Genomic DNA, 19,197 nt, shown 5'->3' with positions numbered 1-19,197 from the left:
CGTCAACCTTAACCTCCCAGGAATTTAGGACCCCGTGTGTTTTTTAACTTTTTGCATTTAAATTGTGATATTTTTCGTAGCCTTAATTTGGGATAATCACAGCGACAACTTTGAGTGGTGGATCTAAAACACGGTTGCGATAGAGACTGCATACCAACCTCCACCCTGTGATTTTCGAGATCTTCCGTCGTCTCTACTAATGGACTGGTTTTTCATGGCAGCCCTAAAAAAAATTTTCAGGACGTGTTAAAAGATCGTAACCTTGTGATACATCCAGGGACTTATTCTTATCACACGTTTTAGCATAGTTTGGAGTCCAAATTATCTTTTTCTTGCATTTGTTTCGATGGTAATTACCAAAAGCGATAGAAAACCCGTAGGAGTATCAAAAGTTTTGATCCACTTTCAGATGCATAGCCCCCCACGCCCCTTCATCCTGCCGCTTTGTAAGGCTTTTTACTCAACTCAAATTTCCACGATTATAATCACGTATTTCCTGCTTGGTCATAGTTTCAAGTCAGTATTTTTTTCAAAGCTAATCAATAACAGGTCTTATAAGTGGTTCATATAAGTAAAAGTCTCACCTAAATTCTAGAGCCTTAAGTCGTTTCTCGAGACTTTCAAGGCTTAAGACGTCTCTCTTATCCCTGTCAAGCAAAGTTTTAGCGCCATTACTCCTTTTGTTGGACTGTCTCGTTGGAATGATCTCCTCAAACTTCCGTTCAAATCTGTCCATTCTATGATCAATCACAGACAATCTTTGCCTGATTTGAACGTGATCTAAGGAGAGGAATGTCAACCATGACAACAGCCCAACGAAGACCAATGCATAGAAGAAGCTGCGGCAAATCTCCAAAAAGGCATATTTTGCGTTTTGTTTCCTCATTTCTTTTATTTTTAAGAGCAAACTCTATCAAAAAGGAAAACTATCTCATTAACGACAATGATATTTGAAGACCTGTTTTCATATGAAACTATTACAAGACTATGCTATTTCCTTTGTTTAACGTGGTGGAAAAGCTACAAGGAGATGTAGACATAAGTTCCATCCCTCGCTCTAATTACGAAAACTTCAAGCAGCTAAGAAAGTAAATGAGTGGGAAACAACCGGCAAAAACCTCCGGAAGCCCACCATCTTTGACAATATAAATGAAAATACACAAATCCCTTTTTCATCTCAGTGATGAAAAAATGGAGCGATTGGTCTTCAAGTGGCCTAAATTTTGAAGGAATAAGGCCAAACACGTTGGCAATGGTTAAATAAGACGCAACGAACTTGCGCGGAGAGCAGCGTATTTGTAGTGTCCCACATTGTACAAGATCTTAAAATTTACAAAAAAATTCAAATCTCACGGAGCTTGTGCGCAAACATTTGTTTACCTTTCCAATCAGATAGACAATTTCATTAATAATATCAAGAATCCACCATTTCGGTATTTATGACACAAACATTTTAACGAGAGCAATATATCTCACCTTAAAATGGCTCAGAAATCAGATCTGTTCAAATGGTGGAGGGCGATTCTTGCTGAATTTGCTTGAATTCTTGGTGAGGATCGATGCGGGGAACTTCGTCAGCAATTCAAAAGTTTTGCTGTAGTGTTGATCCCAATTCAAGCTGTCGTTTGTGTTTCGGTGTCCTAACAGATGCCTGATGCCTGCTTATTTCATTATCTATACAGATTAATGTAACATTATCTATTTCCTAACGGTTGGATCACTTAATCCATCTATAGCTTGCGTTGACAGATTCAGCTGTTGTTTAGGAAAGTAAGCTTGAGCTACTTTGGTCAGTTAAGTTGGAAACAATGGATCGCGATAAAGAGGATCCATATGTAAGGTGTCGTTTTTCTGAGATTGTCCGTTTCGTATTCTACGTGGCAGTAGTGATTTTTCTCTTGTCGAGTGTAGTTTTAGTAGCTGTAGATTACGTTCAAATGAAACAGAGATTGGCTGTAATTGAGGAGAAAATAAACGCGGACGAGTTGTTGCGGAAAGTTTGTGTAACAGGTCGAAAACAGACGGAAATCGATGGAAGGGCTAAAGTTCAAGCTTCGCTTTCAAGAAGAAGGAGAGCGTTAACCGTGAGTCTTGCAGGTCTTGAGAAACGAGTGAAAGTTCTGGAATACAGGTGAGGTCTCCATTATCATCGTCGCAACACCCCACATGATAATCAATCTGCACAAACGTGAAAAGAATCACGGACTGTTGCGACAATTTGCCGCATCGCTGACACATTGATCTCTCGTAAATAAACCGCACGTTTTGGATTAACTTCTTTACCTGTAAGATTATAGCTAGGTGGGTGATTATCATATCAGAAACAGAAGGTCAGGTTTTTGAATGTCCAACGGGAGATTCTTCATCTAAAAATGACAAGGACGCTATTACTATTGCTTGGGGAAGAATTTCAATCCCTTTTATTACTCGCAAAAGCTTAAAATGAAAGCAAAAACAAATTTACATACCATGATGAAATCTCAAAATCTTTTTGTTGGAACCTTAAGCAATATATTTACGATTAGGCGATTTTCAAGTATACGACGTTTTCATGGTATACACATAGCGTTTTTCAAAATTTTGATTTCAGAGATGATGAAATAAACGATGATTTTATGTAATAGAAAAAAGGAAACTTATTACGTCCAATATCGTCCATTTTGAATAAAAGATTGCGTGAGATTGTTACATCTTTTTCTTTAGGGCAATTAGAAATAACCAGTCCTCTCCTTTCGAAGTATTTGAAACACCAGGAGCACTACTGAGAGGTAAACTTTATAGACTTCATTAAATTTTAACAAGAAACAATAATTTAGGCTGTTTAAATATGAGAATGTATGACTTATGTATACAAGAACAATCAATACGATAAAAGAGTTTTAGGTTGATTGTAATTTTACTTTGCATAGGACGAGATGGACGGGATGGTAGGGATGGACCCGCGGGACCTCCCGGATCACCAGGTACACCAGGACAACCAGGGACACCAGGACAACCAGGGACACCAGGACAACCAGGGACACCAGGTTAGCAAAAAACTACCCTTTTTTCCGTGCTATACTTTACTTTTTTCCGTGCTGCAAGAAATGACGAACTTTGTGCCTTTGTGAGACACATCAGTTTCTTTTAAATAAATGAAGACAGATAAAATTGACTCAGGGATGAGATCAAACACAAACCGAAATGAGGGAATATAAATACTAACTGACTGATTTCAACAACTAATCACAACTGATCTTATTTCGTTAGCCAGCGTTTCAAGCCAAGTGCCAATATGTGACGCCTTAAAGCTCGATCCTGAGCTTAACATTTTAAGTATTAGTTTACCAGACTCTTACTTCTAATCGAATTGATTTACAGCATTTCAGAGCTGTCTTTTTTGTTTTTGTTTTTTATTTTTTTCCTCCATCTACTCTTTTTTTTTTCTGAACGGTTTTAACTATCGCAGGGCGTGATGGGCGAAAAGGTGATTTTGGAGCACAGGGACCTCCTGGTCTGAAAGGTATTGAAGACACTAATGCACTAATGCGCTAAGCTCCCGCTTGCCATTATTGTAAGCGGCTTGTTGATATCCTTGGTTATTTTCATTAAATTTACTATCAAGATTGGAAGCTTCGCTCTTGAAGGTGAACCCACCTTTTTTTTTTTCGTTTTAGCACCCCTAAAACTCGTCACTGCAAGCACCCATGTATGTCTTAGATGGTGAATGCTTTTCAATGAACAACGTGATTGTAACTGAGCCAGCTCAATACTCCATCTTCATCCGCTCGGGCTCAGTCCAAAACCTTTCGTACAATAATCGTAGAAATCTCGCGTGCATATTGATCAAGAGCTATGGTCAATAGGATCTTTGAATATGGAAGCTTGCAGTGGATCTTTTAGTTCGATAAAACCATTCATGTTTTAGCAAGAGTCGTCTTCAAATGTTTGCAGGGGAGGCTGGTTCAGGCGGAAACGTCGGCAAACAAGGATATCCGGGACCTAAAGGACAAAAGGGACAAGAGGGGCAGGGGCTGTCTGGAGTCAGTTACGTGCGCTGGGGCCGGACAAGGTGTGAGGGAGATGGTCAAATTGTGTACACAGGTGAGTGCCCTCTACAGAGAGAAATTGAAACTTTCAAAAGTACAAGATTATGATACATGCCGTTTTCCATATATCATTCCTGTTGTTTCCATCAATTTGCGAAAAAAAGCTACACCTGCAAGATAAATCATTTCAGTTTTTTATACTATTCCCCTACCCAAACAAAGGCCATATTTAGTAGGGTTCCACTCGATTGATCTAAAGTGCTAACAAAACGAGTCTTCGAGCTCCATTAGTGGACCAAGCTAGATGCAATCATTCTTATTTGGCTCAATACGCTCGCCAAAATATTCCACACAAACAAGAATATCTGCTGAATGATATCAAGAAAAACCGAAAAATGTTCAGAATATGAAAAAAAAACTACTGAGTCAGAGGACAGGAGCAAGCAGGTACCGGGCTTTCACACCTAAGATTTCAATTCATCAGTTTTAGCCTTTTCAATACATTCCTTATGTTTCAAGTTATTGAAGGTAATAATTCAGGTGAAAGAATGACTGGAAAGGCATCATGATTATTGCTGCTTAACGGAAGGCTGCAAGTATCGAGAGAAAAGTTGCTGTGAATGTCTGGAACAAATCAGGATTAGAAGGTTAGGCTACCAACACTAAAGCTTTCATTTGAGTTTAGGGATCATTGGAAGCGGTGCTTATGATCACCGGGGAGGCGGTGGAAATTACTTGTGCCTTCCTAATGACCCAAAGTACGACAAATATACCAACAGCTGGGAGACAACGGGCGCCATCTATGGAACTGAGTATGAAGTGAGTTCCTTTAATCCGTTTACAAATAACCTGCATAACCATGACGCGCCGTGTGCCGTGTGCTTCGTCAGATCACGTGGTTCGCAATTGATGATGCCCGCAAGGAATGACTGTCCATCCGGTTGGGCTAAAGAGTATCATGGGTATTTGATGACAGCTCATTACGGCCACCAGATTGGGAGGCTGAGTATGTCCCAGGCTCCCAATCTGATAAAAATGGTGCACTGCTGTATCTTGTTCAAGGAGGTTGTGGCTCGTTACCATGCCTTCCATACGTCTCTGGAAGAGAGCTGACATGCGCTGTGTGTACGAAGTGAGCACTGGCAAAGAATTCTGGTTCTCTTAGTATGATTAGCGATTAGCTTATGACTCAAGTTGTTTACCGTTCACGAAGTAGGGATTGAAGGCCTCAGGAAAGTGTCAATCAGTAATGCGTATATGACAGTAGAATATATACGAAAGTAGGAAGTTTAGTGCAAGATTCAGAACTCACCGTCTGAACTCGCCCCATAATTTTGTAGTACCTAGAACTTCAAAGGTATTCATTTTTTATCTGAAGAATATCACAAACAGAATTCAATTCTAGTATGGTTATTCGCCACAAAGTTTTTTATCCTTGGCTACTTTACATAAATAAAGTGTCTAGCTCCATCTGGGGCTTGAATAACTGCAGACCGGAATCAACCGCGAAAATCACGCGATTCGACGTCATACTCAATACCGTAGTTAATCACAACCATTACAATTTCTTCAAATGTGATTGGTGCACTAACTGCTATATTTTTCACAAGCTATTTTGTGGAGTTGTAGTCGAACAGTGTAATTGAGCAGTTGGCTGTAATCGGACACCTGTAACCGAACAGTTGAAGCACCCAATCGTACTTAGTCTACTTAGCTAAATCCAGCAATCACAGAATTGATCACAATAACCAAAGCAACAACCGCTTGTCCCAAGAAAAACTGGGGGATTTCGTAAATGGAGGAATTTTTAACTTAAGACATTATGGAGATATTGGTTCTAGATGTCTTTCTTTTTTCGGAAGTTGTAATGGTTATGATTACTAGGGTAACAGGACTTCGTGTCTTCGTGTCTTCGTGACTTCGTGATTAAAAACTTCGGACTACCTCTTCGCGGTCGTCTGATTTTGTCAATCACTCGTATGATTAAAGACCGAATTGGACCTCACTCAATCGTATTACCATTATTAATATGCTACAAAATCAGTTCGACCTTTGCTTTTGAATGAAATAGTCCATTAAAAAATCCCTAAGGTAAAATTTGTGTTTTGTGTTCAAAACAGCAGAGAAATGATTTGTTAGACTTCACATTTCCGACTGAAATAGATCGTCACGCTATCACTTGGATCATCCATCTCTGGGGGGAATGGTCCAATTTTCATCATGACCTTGAAAACAATGGAGATCTTTCCGGAGAGATTTTAATCATTTCTCAAGACTTTAAGACTCTAACCCAACGCTTTCCTTTTTGTTATAAGCAAAGCATGAACATTTATCATTTTACATCACACCGTATTTGAGCTTTCCCATAGAACGTCTTTATCATCTCTTCAGTGATCATCTTCTCTCCGATTGCAGCTACATTCCCCTCTATTTGAACGTGCTCCAAAACCATGAAAGCCAAGCACGACAAGCATAGGGCGCATAGTGTCTGTCAGAGTGGCCTATTGCATTTCGCTTCTTTTATTTTTCTAGATTAGTTTTCTTAGAGAAAGCCCAGTTTGATCGAAACAGCTCACGCTTCCTTTGCAGATGCAATTTATCTTAAGCGGTCTCCGCATACTTCATATATGGGTTGATTTAAGTGCGCTGCTGCGAGAGAGATGGTGTTACGTCCAATTACTCGCCAAGATAAACTGTAATCAGACATTTGGAAAACATATCATATGTTTCCCAGATGTCTGATTACAGTTTACCGTGAGAGCACAATAACATGATTATTCTAAATCTTCATTTCATTTCTGAATGTCAGTAGTTAATATCTGATTTTGTTTTTTAAAATCAGAACATAAATTATTTAATTGATCAACAGACAGGTGAAGAGAATTGAAACAGTAGTCTGATAACCAAAGCGAGCGTTTTTTCTGATTTACGATCAGATTCTCAACAACCATTCTTTTGTAGGTATTTTGAGATGATCAAGAAAGTTCCGGAAAGCTTTAAAACTTAAGAAATCCGATTTCCTCTTTCACTGAGTCATCATAGCCATGTTTCGTCTGGGTTACGCTTTGGATATCTCATTAAATTAAAAAATTTCTGGCTCCTCTCTCAGTATGGTAGTAATTTCATCATCACATATGCACATACACGGATTTCAGAAATTTATAGTTAGTAGACACGACCAGCTCTGTTTTTAAAACTTAATATGAAACAACATTGTCTTGCACTTATTGCCTTAAAGCTTAACAAATCACGTACTGGAAATTCAATGCAAACATACGGTAGTATTTCTTTTATTGGGCTTTCTTTCCCTCTTCCTTTTCCTATTTCTTCCTTTTTTTCCCTATTCCTCAGCTGGTGCGCAAATAATTTTACTTAATGTCTGGCTCCTGGATCGAGTAGTAACAACCGGTTTTGCTTACCTTAAGAATTCCATTGAATTTACCTGACTTGAGTAGAGTCACGGATTTCAAAACACACGGAGACAGAATCAATTTCCCCAGGGTGGATTTCATTTTCATAAGTGCCAAGAATCCCTGCGCTTTACATGACATAAAAAATTTTGTTTGAAGTTCATAATTTGAAATGTCTAAATAATAAGGCAGCTGCATCTCTTTCTGATGGGATAGAACCACTATTTATTCTGATTCATCGCTTGACACTCACACCATGCTATTATATGCAGTTTTGTTGGTAAACAGTCGTCGCGTTGAGTGAATTACTACAGCTCAAAAGTGTAATAAAATTTATTACTTCCGTGACACGATTACTGAAAAATTAACTCAGACTCCTGCGTGTCCCCTAGGAAATCGAAAAATAGCTTGTTCTTAGCATCATTTTAGTCTTTTGTCCTTTTCAAGGTGGATAGATTCTCCCCATTGCCTCTGGTATACTATAATAACAGACGAAGTACTACGGGAAAGCGAAACGGTGAAATCTGAATCCTTTACTTGGTACACACTGCGCATGTCAGCTCTCTACCACGAATGTAAGGGAGGCATGGTAACGAGCCGCAAACCCCTTCCACAAGATACAGCAACGCACCATCTTGACTAGATTGGGAGCCTGGAACATACTCAGCCTCCCTATCAACGCAGATAAAATCTCGAGATATCTTGTGATTGTAATGTTCAGTCATCAAATAGCCATGATACTCTTTAGCCCAACCGGTTGGACAATCGTTCCTCGCGGGCATCATCAGTTGCGAACCACGCGATCCGACGTAGCACACGGCGCATGTTGCATCATGGTCATGTACGTTATTTGTAAACGGATTAAAGGAACTCACTTCATACTCAGTTCCAAAGATGTAGGCTGAATTCTGCCAGCTGTCACTATACTTATCGTACTTTGGGTGGTTAGGTAAACACAGGTATTTTCCACCGCCACCCTGGTGAGCATAATGTCCGCTTCCAATGAATCCTGATGTTTAATAGGAAAGAACATAGAGTTTTAGTATTGCATCTTTATTGTCATAAGACTTGCAAAACCTAACTTTTGTTTATTCGGGAAATAGTGCATTCATGAGTCTCAGTAATTTTTTTGGTAGAATCTCCCTTTTGCGTTATTGAACTTTGTACTTTCGGTTTGTGTCACGCGCATATTGGGGCATGCGCAGTAGTAATAGGGAGAAGATTAAACATGGTTGTTGACTGAACACGTTGTACTTTTCTTCCTTAGTTTTGATAACTCGACGTAGAGAGGACCAATGAAACTGGCCGAGACTTCAAAAAGTTATTTTTAACCACGAAAAAAATGCCGAATAACGGAGAACTTTTCAGTTTTTCATCTTGAAAGGTGAACGCTAATTTTTTTACCTTGGATGTTATCTACAACTATCTATTTTTGTGTCTCTTATTTGAATAGAGGATCTATGCAAAACAACTAAATTATGCTAATTAATATGTGATATATTGCATAGCACAACACTAACTCAAATTATTTTAACAACACATTTGTCTAAAATCCTTAATTAATAAATCATCGACTCTCTAACACTAAATGTGACACGTCAAGACCAGTGTATTCCATTCATTTCCTCTTCCCTTAGACTTGAACATTTCCTCTTTTATTTCCTTTGTAAGTTTGTTTTAAAGACGTCTTTTAGAGGTCCCTTTGCGCGTGAATTGTATTCCCAAGAATTGTGAAAGGAAGGCGTGGTACACACCTGTGTAAACAACTTGAGCATCTCCATCACACCTTGTCCGACCCCAGCGCACGTAACTGACTCCAGACAGCCCCTGGCCTTCTTTTCCCTTTTGTCCTTGAGGTCCAGGATCTCCTGCACATTATTAGAAAATCTTCTCAGTATCAGAATAAAATGGAAATATAGCTCTTTACACTGAAATTATCGTGATCTGATTTATTAAGATTTAAAAAATATTTACAGTACCTTTTGGTCCCGGTGGACCTTGCGTTCCGCCTTTATTACCACTAAAACCTGAGGGATAAAATAGTTTAGCCGTGAGGATGCAATTACAAACGAGAAGAGAAGGAAGAAATTGCTCCTATATGGTGGAAATAAAAAACTATCATGTCGCAGCCTGAAAACAACACCAACTCCATGCTGTTCTTAATTATTAATTATTAATGTAATCGTTTTACTATTTTAATACTCCTGGGACCACAGTAATTGGCTATCGCTGTTGTGGTTGCCTGCCCGTTATTGTTATTGTATTTTACCCATGTTCTATACTGTATGTATTGTTAGCAAAACTAATAAAATAAAATAAATAAAATAAAATAAAATATTCCCAGTTCCTTTCTATCTAAGCTATAGCTTTAACTACAGTGAAATAACATGTGGGTAAAGACTTGACCACAACTTATGTCGGAAAATGATTATAATAATTTTAAGTCCTGTAAGAAAAAAAAATTGTGGTTTTGTATTTCTCCAACCTGGTACTCCTGGTATCCCTGGTTGCCCTGGTGTCCCTGGTGGCCCAGGAGGGCCCGCGGAACCATCCCTGCCGTCCCGACCATCTCTTCCTGTGATAAATGAACATCATTGTAATTAGACATTTATTTTCATAAAAGAAATAATAGCTTGTACGTGTTAACCAGTGATATCAATAACTCCGTGTTTAGACACAGGCTTATTTGTCTTAACTTTCTTACTACCAGGGATTGACCTTTTATTATAAGTAATATGTTTCTACACGTTGCATGGTAAGGAAAGTTGTTTAACTTTGGGTGTTGTTTCTTTACCGTCGCATCGCAGATTACCTCGCAGTACTTCCGGTGTCCGAAACAAGTCCCTGGGAGAAGACTTGTTTTCCTTGATTGCCCTGCAAAAATTGCAAACCATCTTTAAATTCCAAATGTGATGTACCGTTTACAGATCGTAATCTGGTTATTGGCTTAATCAGAAAATGCCCGAATTTGTTATCTTTGGATAGAATCTTGAAACAACGCAGGTGATCTGTTACATTTTTTCGTTATTATCAGAAGACAAACGTCTCCTGAACACAGCAAGGCCAGTTTAAAACTTACTTATTCCAATCAATCAATGTCGCCATCACTAGTTACCTTTACAACATTTTGTGATTTCCGTAATCTCATGACAACGACAACTTTGACATACATAGTGATCTCACCTGAGTTCTAGAATTTTCAATCTTTTCTCGAGACTCTCTAGACTCAAGGCCAACGATCTCCTTTTTCTTATAAGCAAAGTTTTAACATGAGCCCTTTCATCTGTGTCACTCTGCATTCGACTTGTGGCACAGACTTCTTCATTGTCTCATCCGTGACCATCTTCTCTTCGATCGAAGCTAATCTCTGTTTCATTTGAACGTGCTCCAAAACTAAGAAAGCCAAGCACGAAAAAACGAAGACGACCACTGCCGCGCAAAATATGAATCGGACGAACTTTGAAGAGCTATCCTCTCCCTTCAGTTGCTTTCTTTCTTGATCCATGGCATTCGCTCGTAGAAGGAAAGAAATGAAGCCAGAGAAGTTGAGCAAAAATTTAGCACTTCAAACTTGTTCTGTCAACAAACTATGGACTTTGTTTCATCCCAATTTATCGGGAGATAACCCTGTATACAGAGATCACCACTGACACAGGAAGATGGACTTTAATCAGTCATCCTAAGAGAAGTACTACTAGTCCTTACGATCCTACTAGAGCATTCATTTTCTAACAATGATTAAAATCTCACTTCTCCTTCCTAAATCATGGTATTTGAGTGATAGATGACCAAACAATGAGAATATGCAGATAACCATCCAATATCCAATAAATGGGTTCTGTCCTGGGGCTGCAGAAAATTCTCCGTTTCCTTTTGAACTTTTCCTTTACCAATTGATTTCAGAAGCAAAGGGAAAAGTTATAATTGAATCTGAAAATTTAAGCTGGCTGGATTTTCGAATTCCTCTAGCCCTTTCAAGTTGAGATATACTTCATGGCAGTGGTTTAGGTTTTAGAACAGCCCATTTTCGATTTTTTACAACCGATGAGGGAGGTGGGAAGGAATTCCTGGCAGCTTTCTTGAACCTCTTGATTTACATCAATAAGGAAAGGTACGTCTTTTCTTGGGAGGGGGGGGGGAGGGGTCGGGGCCTCAGAGGGGTGGGTCATCAGTGAAAGTGAGCACCAAAAGGGGAGGGTCATACCTCTTTGTAGGCTATTCAAACTTAAGGGTCACACACCTTTCCCATAATTTTTAACGAGGATTTTTGTGATGTTGCTTTCCATTTTTCTTACAGATTTAGTTTTTCTTTTCATCTACTTTGATTTAATTTTGTGTTTTACTATTGGTTCTCGGTTACATTTCTACATGTATATTATGCCATGGCACATAGTTTTCTCGGAGGACTCGTGTCCTTTTCCGTCCATATCGAGACGTACTAGACTTGGGTATCGTTCCTTCAGCTTCTTGCTCCTGTTAACTATCCACTGCCTGATCTCCTGAATCATTTAGTTCTGAAGATTTACTACTAGATCCAACAATCCGCTTTACCTTGTCACAGTCACTGTTAGACTCTGAATTTGAGCCAGAGGCTGGCTGAATGTTGTTCTGACTGTCCTGCACCGTAGAAGTCAAAATCTTACTGCCAATATGATTATGTTGTCGGGGAGGTTGTTTCTGCAAGATGCCTAGGTGTTCAGATAGATAATGCTCTTAAATGGGATCATCATGTATCGGAATTAGCTAAGTCATATACGCAGAAGTTGAATTTACTTAAATCCTTGTATTTCCTTCCTATACAGGCAAGAATTGATTTCTATTTTAAGGTTATTCTGCCGTCTGTGACATATGGTATGTTAGTTTGGGGCTCTTGTGGTCGAGTATTTTTCTCAAGCTTAGAATCTATACATGTTAGAGCGGCGAAAATAATATTTAACTTGGATTGGTGTACTCCAAGCAAGGAGGTTCTTGCCACAGTAAAAATGGAATACCTTAGAGATTATGTATGAGAAACGATTACTAATCTTAGCGCATCAGGCTTATTATAATCTTTTGCCACGTCCTATGAGCCGTCACTTTGAAAAGTATGTAAGTAGCTACGACTTCAGGAGGAAAATGACATTTAAGTTACCTAGACCTAAGACCGATATGGTCAAGAAATCATGCTCATACAAGTCAATTACTCGGTGGAACGCTCTGGAAAATCAAATGAGATCAATTCAAGACGTTGACGCTTTTAAAAAGTCACTCAAGTGTATTTTTAAGCCACGTATGTTATAATGATGTACTATGTAGAATTTTTATTGTTGAAAATATGTAGAAATCTTACATTAGTCTTCTTATAATTAGTTAGGAATTTAGTTTATTGGATTTAGTTAGGAATTTAGTTTTATTGTCCGTACACGACCACATCAGCTTTTGCTGAATTTTTTATCGTGTTTAAATAAATGCTGTTGTTGTTGTTGTTGTAATATGTGCCTTCACCACCCTCACTTTCTCATCTTTCTTTCCTTTCAATGCAATATTGTGGTGATTAATATAAAGTTCAAGTTCACCTACTCAAAGGGATGACAACTGGTTTCTGTGATAGTCAGAAACCAATTGTTAGGGATGACAACTGATTTCTGTCATTATCTGTTCGCCGCTTATCTTTTCTTATTCCAATGTCAGTTAGATGCTCAATATAATCTGCAACAAGCTTTTCTGAAACAATATATTTTTCAGAAAACTCTTTGATTGCCCTTTTATTCCCTGCTTTGAGCTTACCCTCTTGAAACATCTATTTTATTTGAGTTCGAGGCTGATAATCATCAGGTTTGCGGCCACTCGTAGGTGTTTTCGCACTTGGTAGGTAGTGAAAGTCGGGAAGTTTGCTGTAATCGGGATAGGGTCGTGCAGTTGGTTTAGCTGGAGAAGGACTTACGTAGTATCAAAGTTTATACTTCCATATTCAAACTTCAGCTGTATAACGTAAATATCCCGCACTGATTGTTCGCATTTTTATGTTTCCAGCTCGCACGCATTCAATATCGAGATATATTTATATTCAAATATTTAGCGTTCACAAGTGAAATGTTCTGAGGTTTCCACCACATGGAACATACCATGTAGTAGTGAGGGGAGGGTTGCGCTTTTGTCTGTCACTTAAAGGCGGGGGGGGGGGGGTCAGGAGTTTTTTCTATTAAAACGCAAGGGAGGGCCAACGCTTTTTTGGAAAAAAATACCAAAATTCCCCAGCCCAAAAACGTACCTTCCCTAATGAGCCACTCCATTTCGTCAACTGAACAAATATTCGCAGAACTCCGTTAAGTAAATCCACGTAACGTTCACCCCTCCATTATGGGGCGCGATCATCTACGTTCAGGCACCAAGCGTCTTCAGGCGTTTTTCCGACCGCGGTAAGGTTTGAGACGAGTCGGGGAGAGGTTTGCTTGGGGTCTGGCAATGACTGCAAATCAGTGCTTTCCTGCTTCAGGATATTTCATTTAGTTTTATATGACATATATATCGATAATGGATATGGACAACTGGGCCTACACAACGTGTCTTTCAAATTTCGAGAAGGCCATTGCAACTTCCTTTCTTAGCTGCTATTTGTCAGAAGAAGGCAGAACTTCAGCATGTCGATGACATTTGTGTCTGGACGACAGCGTTCAGAACCTACTCAACAAACAGTTCAATCGGTAGGTAGAAGAGCTGCTAAGCTTGTTGTAGTATTACAGTCAGGATTAACGTAAACTACAAGGCTTAAGCCTGTCATAATTTTTCATTAATAGCATCAATTGTTGTTTACACCTGTCTGTACATTCCCTTTGATCGAAGATGTTTTTCTCGAAGGATTTAGTCTTTGTAAAATTAATTTACTCTTTCACTTGCATTGCAATATCAATGTTTTAAAAAATCGGGTTTTTCTTTAAACAAGATTACTTTTTGCTTAAAACTTAAATTCGACTTTAATTACTATACATCTTCCCTATTAAAATAAGATGCTTTCAGCAATTTTCTGAATAGCTTAGGGAGCTCGTAATGGTTACTTCGTCTCAAAGAAACGATAAACGTCTTCATTCTGTGCAATTATGGGAGATATGTGACACGATCTCTTTGTGTAAACAAAACTTGTGACGATACTGTAGATCGGTGAAAGTTGAAGGACGTTTACGAAACCTTGTGTTGTATCTAGAAGGTACGGTAAGTAATACATCCCATCGTGTGGTCTATGGTCATGCGAGGGTTATTAATATTCTGAGATATGTCTTTTTTCACTCTTATGTCATGAACACTCAGCTGTGAACAACCTGTTTCAGAAATGTTCAAATCAAGTCTCTCCATTGCCTCTTTTGTGAGTGAATATCAGTCTGAATATAAGTGTCTGATCTCATGCACCATAATTTTTGTCTTTCAGCTTCTAGATGAGAATTCACAACTTATTCAGGTAAATAGGTGTACATACATGTGTTTGTTTTAGTTCAGTTCATATCCCAGCAAACCAGTTTACTTTTGCATGGCTTTTGTTACAGTTGTGGGAAGGTGCTCATGACTAATTGCCTGGGGTGCTTATGTATGGAATCTGAGTTTAAGAGAAGGGCTTAATCATTAAGGGAAGAGGGTTTTATTTGGAGAGTTAGAGTTATATAGTTTGCCTTAAAAATCCAAGTTAATGTAGCTGGCCTATAAAAACTTGATAATGATCTTGTCCTCCATGGAAGTTTTACAGCATTTAGTCAAGTTTTAAAAATGAGAGAAACATTCATAGAAGACTTGTTGCATATACATGTACAGGTGCTTTGTAAGTATGTGAGGTTATTAACCAAAAGAGTGGGAAGAAAGCAATCTGATCTGCCTTCTGAACAATTTGCTGTTAGTTGGCAGATCCAATTTTAAACAAATTATAATAGCAGCAAAATTAAAATGGTGCTGTTAAAAAATGTCTAATGTTTTAAGTGAGGAGACAGTACTTATTTGAGGAAAGTAATTTATTTTAATTCTTGGGAAGGGATGGGGTGTTCAATCAAATATGCTATTGGTGTATACATCAGTTTGTTGCAATAAATATGACACTGCTATACAAGAACATTTTGGTTAGTATTCACCATTACAAATTGTCTATCCCTTCTGTAGGCTATTGTTGATTATCAGAGTAAAGGGAAAGCATATGAGTGCACACAGTAAGTAGTATCACTTAACAGGGATTTTGTTCATTGAAAAAAATGTTAAGTCTGTGCTCAAGCTGAGTGACTCATCCGGCATGAGTTAATCCCAGTATTTGAAGCACAGAATGACTAGAATTATTACCACACCCCCCTGAATGGGATGCTAGTCCATGCCAAGGTTACCCCCTCCACCTCCATCATTTTATCAAGCTTTCCTGACAACTTGCCATGGTCTCTGCCCCATTTCAGTCAGGAGTTACTCGTTTTACTTTCCCTCTAGATGCATGAAATTATCTGATCATTTTTTTGTTTCTTTGTTTTGTTTGTTTCCAGATACCAGCAACTTTTGCATCGTAATCTGGTGTACTTGGCAACATTAGCTGACTCCACTCAAAGCATGCAGAACACAATCCCAGTATGTGAATCATTAGTGAAATGGCTTAACTGGGCAGCATTAGAATTTTAAGAATTTTGAATCGTTGTGGATTTTGCTGAACACAAAAATTTTCCCACGAAAAAAGTCTTGCAAACTTTATGGCCCAAAAAATGTTTCTACCTTCATTCAAATGAAAAATATTAAGTGGAAATAAATGTCAGCCCTTCAAATTTGATAATGTTACTAAAAAGTTAGGAAAGTCCTTTTTGAAATTTGGAACAAATTCATGGAAATTTACTATTTACTTTGTCTCTGCCAAAAAAAAAAAAAAAAAAAAAAAAAAAAAAAAAAAAAAAGAACAAGAAATACTCTGATTGATTGTCACTTTCATTTTATATGGGTGTTAACCCTCCATCATTGGTTATGAAAACAGAGGTGTTAGGTCAATAGAGTACAAAACCTGTTTAAAGTTGCGTCACTTAAGTAACAGGATCAGTTTTCAGAATCTTTATCTCTTTTATTTTGAGAGCAGTGGAACACAGTTAGAAATTCTGATTGTAGCTGTTAGTCTGCCCTGCATGTTGGTTGTAACATTACATTGCCTTGCTCATGGACATTCTGTCAACAGGCTCCTGGCTCACAGAGTAGTTCCAATAGACCCCCAGCATCTGCAACACCACCATCTGGGGGTGGTATGCACGGCCTTCCTGATATGACACCAAACTCTGGTACATCCTCAGACATGATGCCAACTTCAGGAGGATTGAATGCTGGAATGCCCTCAGGAATGAATGACCCAATGAAATCCAACATGCCCCCACAACTGGGAGGAATGAGTGGTCCTACCACTGCAGGATATGGTGCCAGTTCAGTTGGTGGGATGGGACAGTCAACCTCATCCCCTCCTCAACTTCAGCATCCACCCATGACAGCGCAGAGTCACATGGGTTACCCGAATCCCTCTCAAAGCCAACAGAGTCGACCGGTAGCTCCACCAACCATGTCGGGACCAATGGGAAATTTACCTCCACAGGTTCCACCCATTCAGTCTCATGCTCCTCCAGCTATAGGTCAACACATGATGTCACAGAATCAACCACAGTCTCAACAATACATGATGCAGCAGAGGCAGATGCAGTTCAGACAAGGTGCACCACAACAGGTAACCCGACTTTTCCAAGTCTCATGTTGCAATTCTTTTTTCTTCCTTCATGCTTTACTTCCCTTATTTGTGTTTCTCCTTACTTGAAAATTAATGGTTTAACCAATTTATTTATCCCCTTTGAAATATTTTTTTGCAGACAAATAACACAGTTAGATAAAATGGTGATCATTATCATCGCAAATTATATCAAATTGCCTTAAAATTTTAGACATAAGAGAATAATGATGATATCACTATTGTTGTGTCGTGCATGTAGATGCCTCAGCAACAACAGTCGCTTTCACACAGTCACCCTGGATATGGGCCACCTAGCTCAGGAGGTTTGCCATCAACTGGTATGATGCCAGGGTATCCCTCACAGCAGCAAACACAAAGATTCAATCCTTACAGACAGCCTCCTCAGCAACAAGGCTTGTCACACATGCCATACCCAACCCAGCAACAGCCAGGACAGTCAGTTATGGGTCAGCAACCACCAATGGGTCAGACACCTGTGGGACAGTCACCCATGCAACAGCCACCACTTGTATAATGTGACTTGTCACAAGTCTGTAATGTGACACAATTTGTTACAAGATCATGTGACTGAAATAGTTACAAATTTATGTTGCAAACATGGTTGTGGAAGTGTTACACCCAGTTTGATAAGATCTGGATCAGAAGTACCACTGCCCTCATGACATATGTTCTAGCTCTGCAAGTGTATCCAGCCACAACACATCATCTGAATGTCTACATGAGGTTCTTTAGAAGACTCTCTCAGGGAGATATATCCTATGCTAGCATCAAACTGACTCTATTAAGAAGATAAGGTCGTTTTATTTATCAGAAATCACTTGGAAATTATAAATCTTTCTTGTCAAATGCTTTCTATAACCTCTCCCCTTCACTTTCACCACCTGCCCTTGTAATGTGGTTCAGAAAGTACCCTTGTTGAAACAAATGCTTTGGTATTTACAAGCCTGGGTTAATAGGTCACATTGTATATTTAAAACTTCCTGTAAATAATATTTAGATTTCATGGTTTACTTCAATACAGTAAGTTGTGTTTTGTTTGCACAAAGGCAAGGTATACAAGAATTAGCAGAAATTTTTCTTTTAAGAATTTGAGATATTTAATCTTGTAGGAACAAAGGTTTGTCACCAGAGATGCTGAAATCTATTTTGGGAATAATTTTTGCAATTTTCTGTTTAAGCAGAAAATGAAGATGGTAAAAGCAAAATTTTTCTAGAGTCCAACTTCAGGTTAACAGGACTAATAAGTAATTATTTGAAGTTGAGCTTGATATCATGAATGATTAATGCCAAGGTTGGAGTTATTGTGCTCAAACCAAAGGCTTGGGCAGATAACACAGACACAAGGTTTGATAATTCATGATATCATGCAAAAACAGAATTCAGTAATTGTTTTATTATACATTTTTAAACAATTTGCAAAAGAAGACACCTTTCTCCAAGTTGGCAAAAGTTTGAGAATGCTACAGATGAGGAGCTTGGAAATTAGTCAGACTTTGAACTTGACATGATATCTACAGATATTGGGTTATTATGTTAACTTCATGTGCTGTTGTATATTGACTGTATGCTCTCAACCAATCAGAGTTTTCCCAGTAAGTCTAGTGTATAATAACCAAGATCATCAGTTGAGTATTGTGTGGAAAAGGTTTGGTGACAGGATCTGGACCGAATGAAAACATAATGGTGTTGTCATGGGCAACCATCCTTGTTTCCTTGTTGGTAACCGAATCTCATATTGTATCCCAAGAGCCACACGCCAAGAATGACCCAAAAGGACTGACATTGCCAGTGGAAACTGAGCCATTTGCTTATTACAAACAGATTTAACATCAAATCATGATCACTAAACTTCTGTTGTCTCTCTCAATTGAAAATCATAGTTGTAGTAAGAGTGGAAATAAAAGAATACAAGTTGACATTTGACTTCCATGCCAAGTTTTTGTCAGGCTGAAAGTAGTTATTTAATCGGGCATGTTAATTTCTGAATCTAATCTACGTACACCAAGTAAAGTTTAGAGACCCAGGCACTCAAAACTACTGAAACAGTGAA

General features: G+C 38.6%; 3 protein-coding genes, 1 long non-coding RNA gene and 1 other non-coding gene across 5 annotated transcripts; 2 read left to right on the top strand and 3 right to left on the bottom strand.

Annotated features, from left to right (window-relative positions):
* Position 1: 1 nt before the first annotated feature.
* On the bottom strand, positions 2-1,704 carry LOC149048112 (uncharacterized). The gene is made up of 3 exons (XM_089200421.1): positions 1,477-1,704; positions 585-910; positions 2-223 (listed from the first exon to the last, which is right to left on the bottom strand). The coding sequence occupies exons 2-3, from the start codon at positions 884-886 to the stop codon at positions 124-126; spliced, it is 402 nt and encodes a 133-aa protein (XP_089056547.1). The 5' UTR covers positions 887-910; positions 1,477-1,704; the 3' UTR covers positions 2-123.
* Positions 1,705-1,808: 104 nt separating this feature from the next.
* LOC113680760 (uncharacterized) lies at positions 1,809-6,125 on the top strand. Its single transcript, XR_016184982.1, has 6 exons — positions 1,809-2,131; positions 2,704-2,768; positions 2,910-3,026; positions 3,449-3,502; positions 3,934-4,083; positions 4,714-6,125. It is a non-coding gene; the product is annotated as an uncharacterized LOC113680760 (transcript).
* A 1,632-nt stretch (positions 6,126-7,757) lies between these two features.
* LOC113680823 (uncharacterized) lies at positions 7,758-10,007 on the bottom strand. Its single transcript, XM_089199413.1, has 4 exons — positions 9,924-10,007; positions 9,418-9,532; positions 9,193-9,306; positions 7,758-8,447 (listed from the first exon to the last, which is right to left on the bottom strand). The coding sequence occupies exons 1-4, from the start codon at positions 10,005-10,007 to the stop codon at positions 7,972-7,974; spliced, it is 789 nt and encodes a 262-aa protein (XP_089055539.1). The 3' UTR covers positions 7,758-7,971.
* A 69-nt stretch (positions 10,008-10,076) lies between these two features.
* LOC149048111 (uncharacterized) lies at positions 10,077-11,036 on the bottom strand. The gene is made up of 2 exons (XR_016184985.1): positions 10,622-11,036; positions 10,077-10,312 (listed from the first exon to the last, which is right to left on the bottom strand). It is a non-coding gene; the product is annotated as an uncharacterized LOC149048111 (long non-coding RNA).
* A 2,899-nt stretch (positions 11,037-13,935) lies between these two features.
* On the top strand, positions 13,936-19,070 carry LOC113680734 (uncharacterized). The gene is made up of 6 exons (XM_027197774.2): positions 13,936-14,121; positions 14,841-14,870; positions 15,557-15,603; positions 15,922-16,003; positions 16,593-17,126; positions 17,386-19,070. Exons 1-6 carry the CDS (start codon positions 14,059-14,061, stop codon positions 17,659-17,661), a joined length of 1,032 nt encoding a protein of 343 aa, XP_027053575.1. The 5' UTR covers positions 13,936-14,058; the 3' UTR covers positions 17,662-19,070.
* Positions 19,071-19,197: the final 127 nt, after the last annotated feature.

Source organism: Pocillopora damicornis, chromosome 3, assembly GCF_964200805.1.
Source record: "Pocillopora damicornis chromosome 3, jaPocDami1.2, whole genome shotgun sequence".
Classification (NCBI taxonomy): domain Eukaryota; kingdom Metazoa; phylum Cnidaria; class Anthozoa; order Scleractinia; family Pocilloporidae; genus Pocillopora; species Pocillopora damicornis.
The sequence above is the reverse complement of the archived record's forward strand: the minus strand, read 5'-3'. Positions and strand labels throughout refer to the sequence as shown.